Source organism: Arachis ipaensis, chromosome B03 (assembly GCF_000816755.2).
Source record: "Arachis ipaensis cultivar K30076 chromosome B03, Araip1.1, whole genome shotgun sequence".
NCBI lineage: Eukaryota > Viridiplantae > Streptophyta > Magnoliopsida > Fabales > Fabaceae > Arachis > Arachis ipaensis.
Window position 1 is genome coordinate 6,244,948 of NC_029787.2, and position 16,089 is coordinate 6,261,036.

The following is a 16,089-nucleotide window of genomic DNA, read 5'->3' on the forward strand; positions in this document are numbered from 1 at the left end:
TCACTAGCAGCAACAAAGAAAATCGTTTTTGGTTCAAAATTTTGTTTCTTGTTGATTTATTATAACTCGTACATGATAGTTCATCAAGGGCTCTTTTTTTATTATTATTATTAAAGGAGTCTACTTTGTATTAAGATTTTTGTTCATTGTTTATATTTAATTTTTGTTTTGGTATTTGGTTATAATTTTTGTATTTTTTTCATAGAATTCGGTTTTTTTTAAAGGTGAGATTTTTTTCATGTTATTAAAATTCTTGTTAGGATTGTGCTATTATTGATAAAATCGGTTTTTTCTTGATGATTTTTGCTGAAACTGAAAATTATTTTCGGGACTATACATTTTAATTTTCGGGATTAGAGTTTCGTTTTCGTCAACTATACATTTTTGGTACTTCAAGAGTTGATCATTGGTTTTGCGACAATGATAAAGGTTTCTTTTTCTTCCCCTCTACAATGTCAAAGCGGAAGTGAGGAGGAGGGTGTTATGAGAGCAGCAGAGACTACAACGGTGTCGTTTTATTCAATGCCACTCATAATCATACCCTAAAAAAACAACGTTGTTTTAATGCTGACTTGGAACTTAACGTGACAGGTCAGCTTTTGTTAACGTCATCCGTAATAAAATTAATAGAAGAACTAACGTGACTAAACTAGAATTTTTGAAGGACAAATTTAATTAAAAAAATTTTTAAAAATTAAATTAGAGATCACGTTATCTTTCAAAAATTAATTTAACTATTCTACATTACTATTTAAAAGTGTAGAATCTCTTGATGCTAGAAAAGCATCCAAATTATTTGTTATGCATATAACCTCACAAAAACCACAATTTAAATTAGAACAAGAACGCACCAAATAGCAAAAAATTCACAACGAAACATAGAAGTATAAATTTTTTATTTAGAAAATGTATATTTTTTCAAAGTTTAATAGTAAAAACATTTGTATGTGTGTGGTGAAAAATATCATAAATTATTCTGAATCAGTAGGTCGAATTGTTATAAGTGAAATTTATTTGAGATATACTCTCTTTTGTATTTTTAAATTTTTTTTATCGAAAATAAGAAAATTCGAATTCGTAATCTTTTAGGTGAGTACGGAAAGATTATACTATTTGAGTTATAATTCATTGGCCTTTTGTATTTTTAGTTGATGCATTGTTATTTAAGAAACAAATCGTATATTTAATTTTATAATCAAACTTTTTAAGTAATTAATTAAATTTTATAAAACTATAATAAACTTACATTTACAACTAAAAACAAAATGCATATAAAAATATAAAAAGTAAAGTATCGTTTTTATCCCAACGTTTGGGGTAAGTCCTATTTGTGTCCTTAACGTTTTATTTATATCATTTATATCTTTAACGTTTATAAAAGTGATTCAATGTTATCCTACTATCAATTATACTAACAAATCAATTTATATATTTCAATTATTCTCACTTGGATATATTCATTCTCAATTAGGACTCACTTGGGTGTTATTATACCTATCATCGTTTTTGTCCTCAATATTTGGGATAAGTCCTATTTGTGTCCCTAACATTTAAATCGTCCTATTTATATCTTTAACGTTTATAAAAGTGATTCAATGTTATCCTACTATCAATTATACTAACAAATCAATTTATATATTTCAATTATTCTCACTTGGATATATTCATTCTCAATTAGGACTCACTTGGGTGTATTCGATTTTATTATACCCACTATTTGTATTTAGATTCAATTATGTCCCTAGAAAAGCGAATTATGTAAATGTTGTAAAAATTAATTTCAACATTTGATGAGCTATTTTTCGGAGTAGATTATCGATTTTATCCCAGACATTTGTATTCTAACTTCAAGAAGAGATTTTTAAAACTCAAACTAAAGCGCTTATGATATATAATTGACGGCAGGATAATATTGAATCACTTTTATAAACATTAGAGATACAAATAGGACGATTTAAACGTTAGGGACACAAATAGAATTTACCCCAAACGTTGGGAACAAAAACGATACTTTACTCTTCACATAAAATTTTCATAAAAAAAATAAAGTACAATAAAAATAAAAATAAAATAGAACTTTAAAAGAGTAGGTCGCAAAGGGCAAGGATAACTAGTAAAATTGTTACAACCCCACCAAACAAATTCACACTAAAAGTAACTTTATACACCCAAAGTATATTCCGTAGCTGAAAATGGCCATCAGATAAATTTATAGCCAATTCAGAATGACAATCAGAATACATAATCTGGCAGCTTAAGTGGGAAGCTTGCCACTGTAACTAGAAAAGGGTCTCCTTTTGGTTCTGCCAATCTGAAATCATTAATACCACGAAAAAGTTAGAAACATTAGCTCATTGAAATAAGATAATAATTCAACTTATTTATCTATGTTAAAAATGGACTATAAATGGCTTAAAAAGAGAGATGATCTATGATAGGGTAGTATTAATATGGTAGTCTGGCATTGTTTGACCTATGTAGTCGATTCTATATGGCGGGATAAGGCTTAGTTGTGTTAAAAATGAGTGAGTTTTAATATTCGTAAGGGTAAAGAAATTGAGATTGGATTTTTCAATACTAAAGTACTTTGCTCTTCAACACACTTTTTGTTTGTACTCAGATTTAACAAGGAATACTGGAATAGTGTTAATGTGAATTCATCATAGCTAATTGTCTGATTCTTCAAACTGGAATTCACAGACTTCTACATTAACAGTTGGACCATACATGACAAAATCACTTGTCACCAACAATAATCAAGAGCGAGACAAATGCATACCTGCCAGGTACAAATGTAAAAGAACCTTCAACAGAACCTGATGATGTTGGTATAGGTGTGCAACTCTGATAAACAAATTCTTTATCACCTGGACACAAAAGTGGGAACTGCAAAGAAATGCCACAGAATTCAGTAGTTTGACACTTTGACCACATCATTTAACCACAAGCAGTGACTACTATTGAAAATTAGAACCACTAAAACAGTATAACTTATATTAACCGTGCTACAAGCTTCACTTGACTGAAGTGCACTCAATTAATATATGCACACAAGACGAAACACCAAAGCTACACCAAATTAAAGAGACACAGGCTTGTGCATATAATCCATTCCAGCAACTAGACCTAGTTCAGTTAGAATGCACTTAAATAACTGTTTTATTAAATTTTGATATTGATAAGTGCTAAATCAAAGGGAAGTTGGATTTTGCATGTGCCGACACCCACGACCACCCACCCTTAAACTAGTCAAAACTGAACTAATATATCTTTTTCTGAAATTTCAGGAAAAATTATGCAACTTTAGATCACCCACTGCAACAGCCACACTTGTATCATACTACAGTGCAAGTATATTAATTATTAAATATTAAATAGATAATAGAAAAAAGAATACACAAGGGAAATTATACCTTCCCGATAACAGCTTCACCATTAACATCAGATACTACCATATCATCAGCACGAATTATCCAGTGCCTCCAATGAAGCTGGCAAGAGTTGAAGGATACCCCATTAATGATGCATCCTTGAGGTTCAAGGGACATACGGATTGAATAGGCAAATAAGAATTTTTCAACATCGTCTTGAAGATCCGACAACTCAGGGATAAGCAGAGCAGAGGCGCGGACCTTAAGAAATAAGCAATAGTTTTAGTATGATAATGAATCATAATAGATAAGGAATTGCTATAAAAATGTCCACTACCTAGTAATCACAAGAATAGACAAGTGACTTGGAATATCTCATTCACTACTAATGAGGAAAAGTGAACAACCTTCGGAAAATGTTCACTACTTTGTCATATATAATTATATATTCCATGTTTCCCAAATCCCAATACAACTCTGAAAACTGACTTAACTATTACTATTGCAGTTCCCTTTTTCATGCTGAGATACAGAATCAAAAGAGAAACTATAAAGGGTAGTATTTACTTTCCTACCTTCACACCATTGGTTATAGCTGTAGAACAAAGAGGAGGTTCTTCAGGGAAAAGATTAATGGCTCTGACATTTTCTTCTTCATGCAGTTTGACAAATCCATTCTGTAAACGGCGACCGTGTTCTTCTAACCAAAGTAGCATGGCATCCTGTTGCTCTTTACTATTCAACCCATGACCTAACTTAATCAGCTCATGGGGTACACAAGGGATCATTTCCCCTTCTGTAAGAAGATTTCTGGTTCCAACATATAGTTGACCATTGGTGCAATTGAGGAAAAACAACTTTTCACTGTAAGTGGTCGAAGCAGCCACAAGAACATACTTGGATCTCCTGAAGAAGCCTAATTTACGCGTAACTTGCAGAGTATCTCGTATTACCTGACGTATTGGTAACAGGTACACGTTCACATAATGACTATAGAATGAGTAACCACCAATTATGCCCAAAGAACTGCCAAATGTATGAGTTACTAGATTTGCCTTTTCAACTTCTTGACCATTATGAAAGCGATACAGAATCCTAGTAGGAAGTGGCAGCTTCACTTTTAAGGCACTCTCCAACTCTAGAATCTCTTCTTCTGTTGCACCTTTACAAAGAGTCGCCTTAGCTTCGGGAAAATTATCGTTCAGCCAAGCCTCTATTCTGTCCCAGCACCTCTTTACACGCTTAACAAGTGACCAAGGATACTTCCCAAAAGCTTGACGCCATGATTGATAAGCTTCCTGCACAATAAAAGAAACAGTCTGAATTTTCAGCAACATGAAAGCAAAAGGGAAAAAACTAATCAATTCAGACAGAAAACAACTACAGGAACTTTAGGATGTGTTTGTGAGTTGAAGTTTTGGAGGAAAAATTAAAACTCCAATAACTTTACACTACAAGTCCTTCCTTCCCCTCTTCTATTCTCTCCAAACTCCACAAGATGTTTTTGCAAAGCAGAGAGAGAGAGAGAGTGAAGCTAGTGATTTGGACCAAGTCAACAACCTAGTGAAGTTATATTGAGTGCTCCTACCTATCCATTTCAACACACAAGGTTGAACAATACCAAGGGACAACCAGCATAATATGACCACATATTCTCCTTGAAATTGAAAGATGCAGCAACAAAACAAAACCCAACTTTGACAATTTTTTCCTCTCCAATCACCACTATCCAAAGCTTTTCCCTTTATTACACAATCCAGCATAAAAAAAAGGAACTTTTTTTAGGGTGCAGAGTTAAAATCAGAAATACGAGGAATTGAAATTAAAAGTAAAAGTAAAAGGGTGAAAGAAGAGGATACCTTGAAGGAAGGGAGAGGGTTTCCGAGAGGATCACGAGGGTGACAGAGGGAGAGATCGTTGCGACAGAAATTGATCCAAATTAGGTCATCGGAGGCAGAAGAACGAAGCCTTTTGCTGACGCAGGAAACCCTTCCAGCGTCTTTGGGAGGCAACTTCTTGAGAATGACATGAATCGCCAAATCACCAAGCGATTCCAACCCCATAATCGCGTGCTTTCTCTCTCAAATTCAGTCACTCGCATTCATCAATGGCCTCGGCCTCAGCTTCAGCTTTTACTCTTAACTCTGCTGCCGACCCAGCAAATATGAACAACCCATAAGATTATCAATTCAGTTTCATGTATTTTCGATGTAAGAATTGGATTTTTTTTTTTCCGCTGTTCTTTTTTCTGAAACGGGATAAAAACTTGGATTAATCGGATGATTGAAAATATATATATATATATATCACGGATGAAACTGACACTACAGTTAATTTCACGTGTATAATTGAGAGACATGATATGATAAATTAATGAAATATATCAAATCATAACTATTAATTTCACATTTACATGAAGTTAATCTGAATTTCTACCATATATAACATCCAGATTTTACGTTAAATAAAGTTCTCGATTTCTTTATTTCAGCTTTTAATTTCTGTAGTTGAAATTTTTAACAATTTTGTTTTCAATAAAAAAAGATAAAACAAGAAAAAAAATAATAAAAATGAATGTCCAAACATACGTTAATATAGGGCTATAGTTGAAACTTGAAAGTCCAAATAGAATTGTTGTGATGTTATGTATGAATGTATGATTCATCACATATTTTTAAGTCTTAGATTATTAAATAATCCTATCATTATTCATAATTAGAAATTAGTCGTAGCGAGATTGAAACTTAATAGAGAGGGGAAAAAATTACTATCTAGTTTCATTACTTAATACACTCAAGCCATTTGCCATGTTAGTTTTTTTCGTTAATCTTCCTTCAAGGATATTTTTGCCTGCAAATTAGATAGGAGAAAATATGGAAAAATAATAATAATTAGAGTAAAAGACAAATAAGTTTTTGACATTTTTAAACGTAAACATTTTCGTTTCTCAAAATTTAAAAATATATTTAAATCTCTTACTTTGTAAAATGCGTGACAATTAGACCCCTCCGTCGAGCTGGGGTTCAAAATGGTAACAGAACATGCTGACCTGGAAGGGGTAGAGAGTCAGGTGTCCGTTTTGGTTGCTGACGTGGATGGAGAACAAATTTTTAATGGACAAATTAGTCTTTGCGGCCATCATACATTCTCTCTCTCCGTCGCAACTTCCCTTGGTCCGACTCCGTCACCGCTCTCATCGACTCTGCCGTCGGCCGCCACCTCTCCTACGCCGATTTCATCCGCCGTTCAGAAACCCTATCTGCCAACATTACATAGTTACATCCCTCTTCACACTCTTCAAAAACGACACCGCTTTGGTCCTCTCTCCATTATCCATTAAAAATGTTCATAAATTAGTCAAGCCCTTACTCTTTCTTGCATACACTAGATTGTTTATTTACTCATCAACGAATTCACTTATTTATTTGTTAGAAAAAGAGATGAATGTAAGGAGTAGAATAATGTCAAAAGCAAGAAGAAGAAGAAGAAAGTTACATTTAATCCGAATGTTCAGATATATGAGCCTGATCCCACAGCTTATAAGGTACTAGATAACGAGGAAGAAGAACACCAAAACAATGCTGCAGAACCAACAAAGAAGAACTCGAATCCACCTTCCATCTCCGGAGAAGGATCTGCATCCTTGACAGTGACATACCCTCCAAATTACAGATATTATAACTGCAGCGAAGATATCGGCGAGGAGGAAGATGTTGACTATGAGAAATCTGACATCGATGACTATGAGGATGATGAAGAGTTTGATGATGGATATGATTGTGATGATGGTAGTAGTGACAATAGTTTAGAGAATGATGAGGCTGAAGGAGTTGCCCGATTCGTCCAACTCTTCTGCGGCCGAAGGCAGGACAAGGAATCAGATGCCAATTGATGCGAGTGGAAGAGACAGAAGCACAAACATGCATTCTGTTCTGAGCCCTGTAGAGAACCTAACTCAGTGGAAAGCAATCAAAGCAAAAGTTCCATCAAGTAAGCACAGGAGGAAGGAGAACGTTCCAAGCATACCCTCGACCACCACTGAAGCTCGCTCGAATTTCTCACCTTGTTTAAGCATGAAATCAAGTGTCCTTTAGTCTAAACCTCTGTTGCCTCAAGTTACAGTTGATGCTAGTATCTCAAACTGGTTAATTTCCCCTAATTTCAATGTCTCTAAGACCACAATTCATTGTCAATGATGAGAACCATGGCAACAAAGAAAAAGCAAAAAACACTTGGTAAATATTAATTCAGTGAAGACCAATTTTAGAGGAGGGAGCATGATTGCAGAGGCCTGGTTTGTGAAGATGGGTAAACAAGTCAGTTCCAACCTCAAGCACACCCTTCTTCTTCGGAAAGAGGAAGCAGCAGCAACATAGCAGCACCATCAAGAACAACGATAAGGTAACCATTGACATTCTTTCTTTTGAAGTAGCCAATGTCATGTCCAAAACGGTTCACCTTCACAAATCCCTTCCGGATTCTGAGATCTCGAGGCTCAGGAATGAGATCTTGACCTCTGAAGTTTTTAGGAGCCTCGTTTCCTCCGACCATTCCTATCTCCTCGACCTTGCTCTCGCCGAGAAGCACGACGAGTTGAACCGTGTCGCCGGCGTCGTTTCTAGGTTAGGGAAGAAGTGTTCTGTTCTTGCATTGCAGGGATTTGAGCATGTGTATGGTGATATTGTGAGTGGGGTCATAGATGTCAATGAATTAAGGTTCTTGGTTAAGCATATGGAACTATGGAAGGTATGGTGAGGAAGATGGATAGGTATGTTAGTAACACTAAGAATTTGTATAGTGAAATGGAGGTTTTGAATCAATTGGAGCAAGCTATGAACAAGTTTCAAAATAATCAGAATGAGAAGGAGTAAATACCCATAGTCGTCCCTGAGATTCGCGTAAATACTCAATGTAATCCTCAAGATCCCGATTTCCCCATTTTAGTCCTCCAGATAGAGCTTCGAGTACTCAAAGTGGTCCCTAGGCATATTTCTGGTGATGAGTCATCACCGGAGCGCTGACGTGGCCTCTGTTTGCCACGCTGGAGGGGTCCAACAGCTATCTGAGCTGGCCAATTTTCAATTTGTACCCACATTGGTCCCTCCTTTTATATTTAACCATAAATCCCCAATTTTTTGTAAACTTCATCTCTTATTCTTGTTCATCACACTCTGCTCATTCTTCTATCGGGGGCTGTTACTCATGTTGATGATGGGTGAGAGTAGCACTGCAGGTGAAAGCTCTGTTCATTCTCCTAAAATCAAGAGCCTCAGAATTACCAATTTTCTCAAGTTTCTTGTCAATTGTAACGTCCACTCTACTAATGTAGAAAGCAGCAGAACTTTAAACCTTGAAAGATCAGCCATCTCAGAAGCTTCAAGACCATCCAAGTAAGCATCGATTACTGTTTCGTATTGAGCGAGACAGAATATAAGTTGTTAAAAAATACACAAAAATAATGAGCATATTGTTGCTTCTATAAGCTGCAAGGATAAAATTTTGGTGACATCATAATGTGCATAACAACTTGCAGTGACATTTAAACTTATTACACTTTGAATTACGTTTCTAACAGTCAACGAATTTCTATATCACAAGTCTGAATCTTTTTTCTCAATATGGAAGATCAGAATAATGAGTTCAACAATTTGATTCAATAGAATTTACCTAAATTTTTTTATCTAGAGTTTATACCTTTGGCTTAATCACAAGAGATAAAGTAGATAAAAAAGTATATCACAACCTACTTCAAATCTATATTCTATGCAAAACATTATATATTGAAAATCAAGTACAAAAGAAAACTTACCTCAACTGTTCACTGTAAGCATTTGATAAAGTTATAGCTCTTTCAAAATTCTGCCAAGTAAGAAGATTGTAAAGGAATTAAATGCAATACACAAAAGAAGTTTGCTGTTAAAGATGAAGATGAAGATAAATTGTAAAGTACCACGGGATTGCTAGTAATACCCCTGAATCCAGCAGCAACAAATAGAAGAAGCAAATCATAAATTTTGATACAGGGTAAGCAATTTTCTTAACAAAATTAAATTTGATAGCTAAATTAAATTCAAAGCATCTAAAATTTTGTAGTGATCTAGTTGGAACCGGACGAGAACGCCAACCAAGAGCAGAAGATCGGGGCCGCCAGAATGGTGTGGTTGTGAAGGCAATGAAGGTGTCTGAAATCGTTCATGGAAGAAGTTGTGTTGTTGGGTCGATGGATAACCTGTATGAGAAGGTACAAGTGTTAAGCAAAGAATGACGGGGATGTGGGAGATTATGGGCCAAAGCTGTAGATCCTTCATCTGACATCGTTTGCCTAGAAAAAGGCTTCCCCAGATGTTGAGTTGTATACTTATTAGAGAGGCAGGCAGCTTTTTTCCTTCCATATTCTTCAACTTGGGACAATCAGCAATGGCTAAATGTTGGAGGGAGGTAAGGTGAGGTGAGGAGAGTGCGATGAACAAGAAGAAGAGATGAAGTTTACGAGAATTTGGGGATATAGGGTTAGATATAAATGGAGGGACCAATGTGGGTACAAATTGAAAATTGGACCCTCCAGTGTGGTAAACAGAGGCCACGTCAGCGCTCCGGTGATGACTCATCACTAGAAATATGCCCAGGGACCACTTTGAGTACTCGGAGCTCTATTTGGAGGACTAAAACGGGGAAAATTGGGATCTTGAGAATTACATTGAGTATTTACGCGAATCTCAGGGACGATTATGGGTATTTATTCGAATGAGGAGAGTAGGAGGGTCTTTGAGCAGAAACTCAGAGGCAAGATGTTAGGCATCAAGGACTAATTTGTCCATTAAAAATTTGTTCTCCATCCACCTCAGCAATCAAAACGGACACCTAACACTATCCTTCTAGGTCAGTATGTTCCGTTGTCGTTTTGAACCCCAACTCGACGGAGGGGTCTAATTGTCACGCGTTTTATAAAGTGAGGGATTTAAATGTATTTTTAAATTTTGAGAAACGAAAATGTCCACATTTAAAAAAGTTAGGAACCTATTTATCTTTTACTCTAATAATTATAAACAAGGTAAACAATAAATTAAAATAAAAAATTAGATCATTAATTAATTATTTAATTTTAAATTTTAAAATTTTTAAAAATTTCAAAACTCGCCGTCATTGTTCTCCTGTCCTCACCCCGCTGGCACTTCTCCGCCGTTCGTTCCGACGCCGCCCAACCTCCCGCCAACGCCGCCGAAGCATCTCTTTGTCCCGCTTGACGTTCCGTAGCAACCTCAGATCGCTTTGCAGCAGCCCCGTGCATCCTCCTTTCTGCTCCGCTGCCGGCCGTGCAGACCCATTATGATCATCGCCGCTTCTTAGCTTGATGGTAGCGCTGTCGTAAGCCATGAGGCTTCTCTTTCCGTCTTGAATGTCCCAGCCATATTCTCTGGTGGTTTGCGTATATTGGTGCTCCCCAATGGCCGTTTTGCTGAGGAACAACGCCTTTGAACTTCTGAAACCTGCATTCTCTTCGTACCTCATAAACATTTTCCCATTATTTCTTTATTATTATTAGAAGGTGATGAACACGTTTGAGAGTTATTTGGCATCATCATTCTATGTTCTTGATTAATTATGATCATCACTCTTATGAAAAGGGCCAGTTTAGATGGTCATTTTAATAGATATATACGGATGATTATTTTAATTTTTACGTGAAAGATTATTATGATTGGATTGAGTTTAGTTATATATAATTAAACTATGTTGGGTGAGCGATGTCGGTGGCAGCGTGTGGCAAGCCAAGCAGCAACGGTGAAATGAGATGATTATTGATGAAGGTAGGGGTAGCAACTAGTTGGGAAAGAAAAATGTATTGAAGTAAAATACTTTAGTAAATTAAAATTTGAGATAGTTATTTTTTTTCGAAAACTAACTGGAATTTTTTATTTTTTACATATTTCCATAATTTGTGGAGTATTTTTTTATTTTTTACATGTATTAAGCTAAATCTGCAGCCCATTGTTCACATTATTTAGATTTTTCATTATCTTCTTAGCAAAGTTAATTAGATAATTAAGGAGCAACTTTTATAGTTTACTCATTTCTTTTTTCTATTCTCTGGGAATAACGGAACTTGAAGTGCAAAAAAGAATAGTTGACATATCGCTTTGATCATTTGGCTGCAATTACATGTTTCCTTTTCTTTTTCCCTTCAACACCTTTTGTTAATATTTAGTTATGACGAAATTAGTTAACATGATATATATCCCAGCTAAAGCTATCATCATCAACATATCTGTTTGAACTTGGAACCAATACCATTTGGTCACTCTACATGCAAACATACAAGAAACAATCCTTTCCACGCGGTTCCGCAATACACGCCCAAAATACCAAATAACGAATACGTTCGTGATTACAATTTAGGAAAATCACAGAAACTGAGTAGCGGGGTAAAAAACTGATTGGGGCTACATTTAAGATGGAAAATTTATTATATACATTCACCAGAAAGAAACAAAAACGACAAAAAACAGCCTTACATCTATGAAGTTCTGAGAGAACAAAGATGCAAGGCGAGCGAACGGGTGAAGAAAAAGAAAACGAAAACTAAACTAAAAAGGGGAAAGAAAAAGAGACGTTCCTTTTGTGGTTGATTAAATAGACGATAGCATCAACTTTGTAATGGCTACCAACGGCGTTGCATTGTATCGGTGGAGTAGTCGTAGCCTTTGCTTTGAGCGATTCCATTACCTATGCGTCATGGAGAACGGAATATAAACGACACGATTAGGAATGTAATCATGGCGATTTTGCAAAACCTGTCAAAAATAGTTAGCAACTTTTTAATCTCGTTGCGCATGAATTGCCTTCACGTTCAATACTAAAAAGGGTAATGGTAAAAACAGTCATGTTAATACTTAATAGACGCAGATTACTACAGATTCTAACTTACTTTCTTTGTTTTAGGACCAAATAACATAATTAATATGAACCAGAAGATTAGTTTAGACAGTAAAACATTATAATTCTTTTTAAGTGTTCTACGCATTGAGCACTTCGGTAAAACATAAGATCGCTGGATACTTACTAGCATCAACCATGTATTAAACACTAATAATGTACTGTATGGGGGAACAAAATGCGGTTTTAGTATTGCCGAATGCAAACGTTAGATTTGAAGGTAATGTTCTTCAAAACTAATAATCACCTCAAGCTGTTCGAGGAAAGGCAAGGCGACAACAAATACAATAATCTCAACATCCTAAAACCAGATTAAAGTGATTTTGCACCAATACACCCAATCCATGGACACATAATATGATGTTATAGGTCGCGAATTAAAGTGGCTCCGATATTTTCAACAGCAAAAGCTTAATCATCAAGAAGCATTTTCATCTCAACTATGCATTAGTCATTTAAAGTGAATTTCATTTAAACTTTCTTAGCCATCATCATATTCTTATCGAATAATATTCATCTCCAATGATAACCGACTCACTTCCCAAACCAGAACACTAACACAAACAGAAAACCAATGTCCTCAAACTAAGTTATCGGGATTTGGTAGAACATTCATTATGACAAACAAATAAGTGTTTGCAACCCCAATAATTGTTACAGGTCACTAGCATTTTATTTTAGTAAGGAAAACCAATCAAGTAACCCCAATAATTGACTTGCTAGTTTAATGTGGTTCGTCGTAATATTAGGACTTGGGAGGAAAGAGGTTGAATTCAGTGAATTCCGACAACAACAATCGCAACAATGGATGACTGTGTTTATCTATAATATGTACGGTGTAGTTAGACTTCCTGCCCGAAATTTCATAAGCCATTACTCAGTTGAAAGTTGATCTCCCAACCAAGTCAATGGACTGATTAAGATTAGATTCAGAGTTGCAGAGGACATTAATCCTCCTATTAGTTCAATTACTACATTAAACTTTGCAGTTTGTGATTTCTATGCATCATCAAGATTGAATGGCAACGAAGGAAACGTAGTGAAAGTTATTGCCATCTGATACCAAAGTTATCGATTTAGTTAGCCGATTCATGGTAATGATTAGCTAGGGAAATAGTGAACGTTAGTACACTCTAAATTTACAAATTTAATAAGTTCTTCATATAATCTTTAGAAGCATTTCAAGATACCTTACATATTGCAAATTACACCACCTGATAAGAAGTACCTTAAAACTACCTTTCCTAGCTAAATTCCATAGGATGGTAAACAAGGGAAAACATATCCCAGCCTACAGCTAAAATATAATGGGATACAAACACTTTAAGAAAAGCAAGTATTACCATGCAACTGCAAGCATAGCAAAGCTCAAGAATCTATGCAAGTTTCTATGTTATACTACTTGTTTCTATTGAACATTCAACAAGCAATAACTTCTTTTTAAAAAAACAAACATGTATGGCATACGTATTAGTCAGATATAATAAAATAGTATGTGTGACAATATGGAGATTCACAATATACTGCAAACATATAAAATAAGGAGAACTATAAGTGGATCAAAAGCAACTTATTTATCCACATTGATCATGTGGCCATAATGATGGTTTTACCAATCGATTGGGTTTCAAATTACAAACTAGAAACTAAGCAGAGAATCATCCCAATTATTCATTATGACTTAACTGCAATTTGGAAAAACAGCTATAGCTCTCAACCTAAAACACACTGTACTTGGCATTGAAGAAATAGCAAAGCAGATTTCATATTAGAACATCATTATCCACTTCCTATTCCATCCCCTGCTAGAAATATTTGGGCCAATAAAGATAGCCTAGGGTACTCCAAAACTAGTTATGTATCGAGTAAAAAAAAAAAATAATTATTATATAGCACTACCACTATCATGCAAACTACCTAGCCTAATCATAGATTGCCTATACAAACTACCATTTGCCTTGTATTTTGACTTCAAATGCCCACTTTCCCAGCCCAAACAGGTAATCTATCGAAGACCCTCACAAAATTTGGACGAGACTCCAAAAAACAGATAAATGATCAAAAGCCTAACTATCTTAGTTCACGTATGGTCTTCTTATTTTTGTTTCCTCTGTGCCTATGGTGTCTAGGATTTTAGGACAGAAACTTAAACCCATAAACATTAATATAGGAACCAGAAAGCATATATCAACCAAAAAAAAAAGGTACTCAGGAAAAGAACATAAATATGATATATAGGAATTTATTTATCTAAAAGAGGTAGCTAATGAGGAGATGATTACTTACAGAAGACGATTCTCATTATTGAATTCCTGATCCATGTCCTCCAGGGGGTTGCTGTTGCTGCTGCTGCTGTATTTGAAAGAGAAGATTGGCAGCAAACTGTAGCGTTGATTGGTACCTTTGGTTCTTATCAGCCTCAACTTCTGTCGAGCCCTGACCAACTCCATAGAGAGGAAGTTTCTGACTGTTAGGGTCAGCATTTACTTGGTCCAGTGTATATGGCAGGACACCATGTTGCTGTGATGGATTAACACTCTGAACTTGAGTGGATGCAGCAACTGAATTATTTGGCTGTTGGAAAGCCTGAGAATTATATAAACCAGAGGCATCTGTCCCTTGAAGCACTCCATATCCTCCTTGGTTGCCGGGGGAGACTTCAACCTGATACTGCTGACTGACATGGGTGGGTGCAGCTACCTGTCCACTATGAGAAGGTATCATGTAATTAGTCATCTGTCTAGACGAAACAGCACCCTGCTGCTGCAGACCAGCAGCAGTGTCTTGAATATGCGAACTGCCAGGGACCACTTGACTAGGGAAGCCAGGAGCAGATTGTGGTGGATAAGGCTGATAGTGAGCATTGTGAATGTTATACATACTCCCCAAATTTTGAGGAGGATGAACAGACTGATCAACAATTTGATGGTCCTGTTTCCATAAATGAGATTGGTTACCATCATTAGGTGCAACAGGGGGAAATGGAGGCCTCACAGTCGAGGAGCCTACTGCTGACTTGGCACCATCAATTGTCGATGATTGAGTTGTTCCAGGGATTAAATTAGTTAAAGCTGCAATAAGCTCCGGAGTTAATCCAACTCCAGCTTGGGACACGGAACCAGTAGGATAATCCGGAGGCCCAGCCTGAAGTGAGGGGGGACCACTAGTGGCCGGATAGACTGGTTTAGGAGGAAGTTTAGACTCATCATGCAACAGTCTGTTATAATCTGTTGGCAAAACTGGTTCTTCCTTTGCAGAAATCAATCCATACTCAGCTTGTGAAGGAGGAATCTGCTGCATATACTGACTTGATGGTATAGGCAAATGCGAAGACTGCTGCATTGGAGTATTACCTGGAACTGGAGGAAACTTAAGAACCACACCATATAGACGTTCAGGTCCAGTGACCTTCAAAACTTTTGTCAGGAAATCAGAAGGGGGTACCAAGAATAATGTGGTATTATCAGCAAATTTTGCAACACCCGCACGGTTTTTTGCACTAAGATAGCGAAGGAATTCAGTGTAGGAAGCAAAATCCTCTTCGCTATCTGGCAAAAAGAAAACAATGTCAAAACCAATAGCATCAGCATAGTGTTTTGTGAGTATATCCAATCCCGTCCTAGCTGAACAATCAACCACCTCGGGACTGCAGCAGAACAACAAAACAAACTTCAATTACTGCACTAAACATGTATTTTACCAGCTAGGGACAAGACAACAAAATACAATGGGCTCATTTCCAAAATACTCAAATTGACCCTAATATCTTTTTTGATGAAATGTT

The 16,089-nt window shown here is 36.1% G+C and overlaps 3 protein-coding genes across 3 annotated transcripts in view; 1 reads left to right on the top strand and 2 right to left on the bottom strand.

Moving 5' to 3' along the window:
• On the bottom strand, positions 2,101–5,654 carry LOC107628975 (F-box protein SKIP16). Its single transcript, XM_016331628.2, has 5 exons — positions 5,231–5,654; positions 3,947–4,669; positions 3,414–3,632; positions 2,780–2,886; positions 2,101–2,311 (listed from the first exon to the last, which is right to left on the bottom strand). The coding sequence occupies exons 1-5, from the start codon at positions 5,432–5,434 to the stop codon at positions 2,233–2,235; spliced, it is 1,332 nt and encodes a 443-aa protein (XP_016187114.1). The 5' UTR covers positions 5,435–5,654; the 3' UTR covers positions 2,101–2,232.
• LOC110269344 lies at positions 6,400–7,471 on the top strand. Its single transcript, XM_021117124.1, has 2 exons — positions 6,400–6,615; positions 6,829–7,471. Exons 1-2 carry the CDS (start codon positions 6,400–6,402, stop codon positions 7,261–7,263), a joined length of 651 nt encoding a protein of 216 aa, XP_020972783.1. The 3' UTR covers positions 7,264–7,471.
• The window catches only part of LOC107628974 (flowering time control protein FPA), a 25,438-nt gene continuing 21,034 nt past the window's right edge, over positions 11,686–16,089 (bottom strand). Inside the window, exons 6-7 of the mRNA XM_016331626.2 lie at positions 14,592–15,951; positions 11,686–12,163 (exon numbers count right to left, since the gene is read on the bottom strand). Of these exons, the coding sequence (XP_016187112.1) occupies positions 14,607–15,951 (1,345 nt within the window). The 3' untranslated portion in view covers positions 11,686–12,163; positions 14,592–14,606. The remainder of the gene's footprint in view (positions 12,164–14,591; positions 15,952–16,089) is intronic.

Bases quoted from the DNA above. Each gene is read 5' to 3' on its own strand.
- LOC107628975 (XM_016331628.2), bottom strand. From the start codon at position 5,434: ATGGGGTTGGAATCGCTTGGTGATTTGGCGATTCATGTCATTCTCAAG. The intron at 4,670-5,230 runs GTATCCTCTTCT...TTTATTGTGCAG, and splicing joins ACCCTCTCCCTTCCTTCAAG to GAAGCTTATCAATCATGGCG. The intron at 2,887-3,413 runs GTATAATTTCCC...ATTTCTTTGCAG, and splicing joins GTGAAGCTGTTATCGGGAAG to TTCCCACTTTTGTGTCCAGG.
- LOC110269344 (XM_021117124.1), top strand. From the start codon at position 6,400: ATGGTAACAGAACATGCTGACCTGGAAGGGGTAGAGAGTCAGGTGTCC. The intron at 6,616-6,828 runs GTTCAGAAACCC...TGTAAGGAGTAG, and splicing joins CTACGCCGATTTCATCCGCC to AATAATGTCAAAAGCAAGAA.